Below are 4,921 nucleotides of genomic sequence, written 5' to 3' on the forward strand. Positions count from 1 at the left end.
AAATTTATTTAATCACAACACTATTCTCTCTTTATCCAAATTTATTACACACAAAAAGTCAGAGAGGTCCCACATTCCACTACCTAACTCCATCTATTACACATTCAAACACTTACTTAAAATTATCATCAAAGTGTAACTCTTAACGGAGGGAGTACAATTATCAGAAAACCAAGTGAAGTGAAGAGATTATTACATGTCTCTTTCAATGGAACTTTTTTGCATTACACCTCATTTCACAAGCATTCTTCACTTTAGCAAAAGACACATGAATATGCAATATCAAAGTTCCCAAACCTAGCAATTTTCTCTGAGAATATACACAAAATGATTACAATGTGAAGCACAAATCCATTACACAAAATCGAAAACACAAGATGGCATAATCACATTTTGTCTAATACATACAAAGGAGATTGCCCTGCCCTCTCCTATCACTCGTGGGCGTTAGCTCGAGCGATGGAGTCGAGCCCCTCGGTCCTGCTCCTCACAATCCTGCGAAATGCCTCCCTCACGAGGCGCTCCAACGGGTCCAAACCCTCCTTGATCGCCTCGTATATCCTCCCGATCTCGTCCACCCTCTGCTTCACCTGATTCTCCCTCTCCTCCGTCAACGGGAATCCAACGCTGTCCGTTAGCTCATTCATAAGCCTCACGCATTTCTCGATCTCGTGAATCTCTTTCATCAGCCCACAAGTGTTCCTCCGGTCCCTCCTCTTCGACTCCTCCGTGATCCGCTCGTAGAGGGAGGAGATGGGGGGCGCCCACGCGAACTGCCTGGTGAAGAATTGCGCAGCGGGCAGGCCCCGGTCCTGGCAGGGTATGGCCGCCACGAGCGCCCACATCGTGAAGAGGAGGACGTAGCTCATGGTGTAGACGGCGATATTGAGGCCGTTGGTGGCCGCGGTCTCGTTGGCTCGGGGCGGGGCGAGGCTGCTGCTGATCGCCTGCAGCTGCCTCGCGGCCGACCAGGTCCGGGAGACGCTCCAGGAGAGGGACCGGAAGCTGGCCATGGAGCGGGGCTGGTTGCTCTGGCGGCCGAAGGAGCGGTTGCGGAGGGAGGAGACGGCGGCGGTGGAGTTGTCGTCGAGCATTGCGATGGTGAGGTCGATTAAGGCCTTCTTCGCGCGGCGGAATTGGCCCTCGCCGATGCTGCGCTGGTTGTCGAGGGCGGAGAGGACGATCTCGAGCTGCTTCTGCCAGTGGCGGATCTGATCGATGCCGTCGCGGATGGCGTTGCAGACGTCGAGGGCTTTGACGCTGCGCTCGAAGAAATCGGTGATTTGCTTGTCGATTGGGGGTTTGGAGAGGGAACTCCGGTGGTTGAACACGATGACTCTGAATTCTTCCTGGACGGAGAGGAACGCGTCGAGGAGCTTGCGGATCCACGGGATCGAGAGGAGCTCGTCGGAGGGCGCCGCCGCGACGTCGTGGAAGCGATCCGCGACGGTGCGCTGGAAGGCTTCCGGGTCGGAGTCGTGGCCGCCGTTGGATTCCTCCATCGAGTGGACCTGATCGCGGCGGCGGCTCAGGATTGAGAAGCTGAAGGGGGATTGGGATGGGGAAGACGATGATTCCTGGTAATCTGTTGGTGGCATTTCTCGATTTCAAACAGATGTTAGGTTATTCAATTTCAAAATTGGGGGAAAATAAATATCTATCGAAATTCGAAATTGGGGGAAAATGAATAACTGCAAACAGTGATGAGCTATAGCATCAGGAACACGATTCTACCGCATACAAAACAGAAAATTGCAGAAATTTACGAATCCAAATCCAAATTCGCCAGAAAAAAGAAAAGGCAATATCAACAACGAAGATATGAAAATCGTCAAAAGAAACGTAAGATCACAGCTCGGATTAGACTGAAAAAACTGCTTTTTCAAATTAAAAAAGTCAAAATTCAAGTTTTAATCCATAATAGCAGAGAAGTAGAGTAGAATTGAAGTGAAATCATTCCGGAGAGGGGAGAATATTCTGACATTCAAAAGTCTGTTTAAATAGCGGGTGAAGAAGTGATTATAAGAACATAGTGTTGACTGTTGAGTGATTAGTGTTAATTAATCCTTGATTATGAAACTAAAGTGGGCTGTGATTGGACGCAACGAATGTTTTTCCCACGCTACAAAATCACGCGCCTTATTTGTGTTTGCTGTTTTTGCATATTCGTCCTTGGATTGTTCATATTTCCACAACTGACTCGTTCGGAAATGAGAATAATTTGTCGCCGACAAATAATTGCTAATAATAAAATTAAAGCGTCAATAAATACTTCCTCCATCCACAATTTAGATACTCTCTCCAAGTAAATGTCATCCTTGAATAATGACACAGAATTTTATGAATTATTGTTTTGTATACTAAGTCAAAATGGAAAATAATACTACTCATGTTTACAATAACGTAAGAGAGAATTTTTTAAAAAGAAAATGTTATAGCTTTTGTGATACAAACTATAAAGGAAAGTGATTATTTATTATAAAATGGAGAGAGTACTACTACTTTGGCTCGTGCGTGTTTTGACAAATATGAAAAAAAGTGAGTGAAAAAAGTAAATAAAATGTGAGTCCGGTAATTTTGTTATTTTAAATGATCGTAATTGAAACCCCAAATGGGATGTGATTGGCGGAACTAATATTTTCTTCCACGGCAGAAATGACGCGGCTTACTTTTATTTGCCTTTTTCACACTTTGGTCCTTGGATTATAGATATTTCCACTAATAGTGCTTACAAGATTAACCCATATAATTATTTGAGTAATAGAATTATATTCATTTACTAAAAGTTACTCCTAGTACTACTATATTTTTTAAAACATGCATGCAGCATAGCAAAAGGCAATAGATTGACAATATGAGAAAAGCATGAGGGGTGGGCCCGCGGAATCCTAGAGCTTGGAGTAATTAGTTTTATAAGATTAATAATAGTAAGTGTTACTTAAGACTTAAGAGTGATGAATTTGAGTTCCTAACTGAAATTTAAATTTATATTCAATACTGTGGATAGAGGTGTAGCCAAATATTCAATTTTAAAGAAGAAAAAATATCCTATTTCTGTCTCTTGAAAGTGTAAAAAATTTCTATTTTGTGCCCGTCCCTAATTTTTTTAATTTTTTATTTTAGGAAGTGGACACTACAGTTCACTAATTCTATTTCCACTATTTTTTTTCTTCATCTTTCTTGTTTTACTCATTTTTTTCTCTTTTACTTTACTAATTCTTTTACCTTATTTTGTTACTTGTATATTATAACTCATATCGTTTCAAAAGTTTCTATTTTTCAAAGACGGATATGGTAATAATAACTAACTTTGTACTACGTTTAAGACGGGCATATAAAAAGAAATTAAAAAAATTTTAAAATTAAAGAACGAAATAATAAATGAACATTTGGCCTTTAGCTCTTCAAGAGGGTCCGCTCTTGATTGGACAACCTATTGGACTAACGATTGCAACATCTATAAGAATAGTCTTCTAATTTTTGGATTGGCAAATAACATTTTGAATGATTATTATTCTCAATAAAGTACTCCCTTCCTCCTTAAATTTTGTTACCCTTTAACTGCTACAGATTTTAAGAATGTACTCCTCCGTTTTTTTTTATAGTTGAGTCATTTCCATATATAGTACTCCATCCGTCCCATTGAAGATGACCCACTTTCCTTTTTGGTTTGTCCCAATCAAGATGACTCATTACTTAAAATAGAAACATCTTTATCTCTACTTTATTCCATCTCTCTTACTTTACTCTCTCCTCTTAACACACAAAATATAATTGCATAACTTTACTCTCTTTGCCTTTTCTTCTATCTTACTTTTTTATCTATTTATTTAACACACCCAACATTTCTTTCTAAAATTTGTGCCGAAAAGTTTTGCCTCAACTATGAAGAAACGGAGGAAGTAATAGAAAGTGAGTTTAAAATAATTCGTGAAGAGTGGATCCTACTTTTATATATTAGTTTTATGATAAAATGTGAGTTGGAATGAGTTAGTGGAATATGAGATCCATTACCAAAAATAAAAAGTGAAATGTGACAAATTTTGTGGAACGGAAGGAAATGAAATAATGTGACAAAATTTAAGGGACAGAGGGAGTATATTTCACTAGATGTTTGGTATTAGTTATGCACTATTTTAATTTGTCATTAGATGAAGTTTTTTTGCAACTCAAGTACCGTCATCTCGAGTGAGTAGTGGTGATTAATATTTATGCAATGTCAGTGGTGAAGTTACTCAGAGTTTGTGTTCTTGCAAAGCCAAGATAGATAGCATCTACAATTCTGCATGTATCCAAAAAATATTTTATTCTACGTGAATCTTATCAGTTAAAATATATTGCAGTACAGTAAAAGACAAATTGTTAATTGCGGGGCAATTGTGAAAAAATGAAAAAATTATAATATTACTAATTGTCATTTTTTGAAAGTCGTGGGATTGACCAAAATTGACCAAAACTTCATTATTATTCCTCCAATTTTCCCTACAATTAATAAATGTTTTGAACTACACTCACTCTTAATAAGGTATATGTTGATTCATTAATGGACATTGGATTTCTTAGACTTAAAAATAATTTAGTTATAAGTTGCTCTAATTTATTCAATTATGATTTGATATTTATACAGTACTATATGTTTCCTGCTAAATCTTTCTTTAAGGTGAAAATAACGTGAATCAACACATAACCCCAATTGTCAAGGCCTAGCTACTACTGTGCCCTGTATGATATTTTGATTTCATGCTTGGTGATTCTCTAAAGAGAGAGAAATAAAGATTATGTGGTGAATCACTAGTTTACGGATTATATTTTTTGGATAAAGAATTGATAAAATTAGTTAGATGTCAAATCTAAAGGTGGTACATTTATCTTTTTCTTTGAAAATATTTAAAAACTATTAGTAATTTCAGTAATATTGATA

General features: G+C 38.2%; 1 protein-coding gene across 1 annotated transcript; it reads right to left on the reverse strand.

Annotated features, from left to right (window-relative positions):
• Nucleotides 1-275: 275 nt before the first annotated feature.
• On the reverse strand, nt 276-2,002 carry LOC125203298 (protein ROH1-like). The gene has a single exon (XM_048101613.1). It carries the CDS (start codon nt 1,596-1,598, stop codon nt 435-437), a length of 1,164 nt encoding a protein of 387 aa, XP_047957570.1. The 5' UTR covers nt 1,599-2,002; the 3' UTR covers nt 276-434.
• Nucleotides 2,003-4,921: the final 2,919 nt, after the last annotated feature.

Source organism: Salvia hispanica, chromosome 2 (genome assembly GCF_023119035.1).
Source record: "Salvia hispanica cultivar TCC Black 2014 chromosome 2, UniMelb_Shisp_WGS_1.0, whole genome shotgun sequence".
Lineage (NCBI taxonomy): Eukaryota > Viridiplantae > Streptophyta > Magnoliopsida > Lamiales > Lamiaceae > Salvia > Salvia hispanica.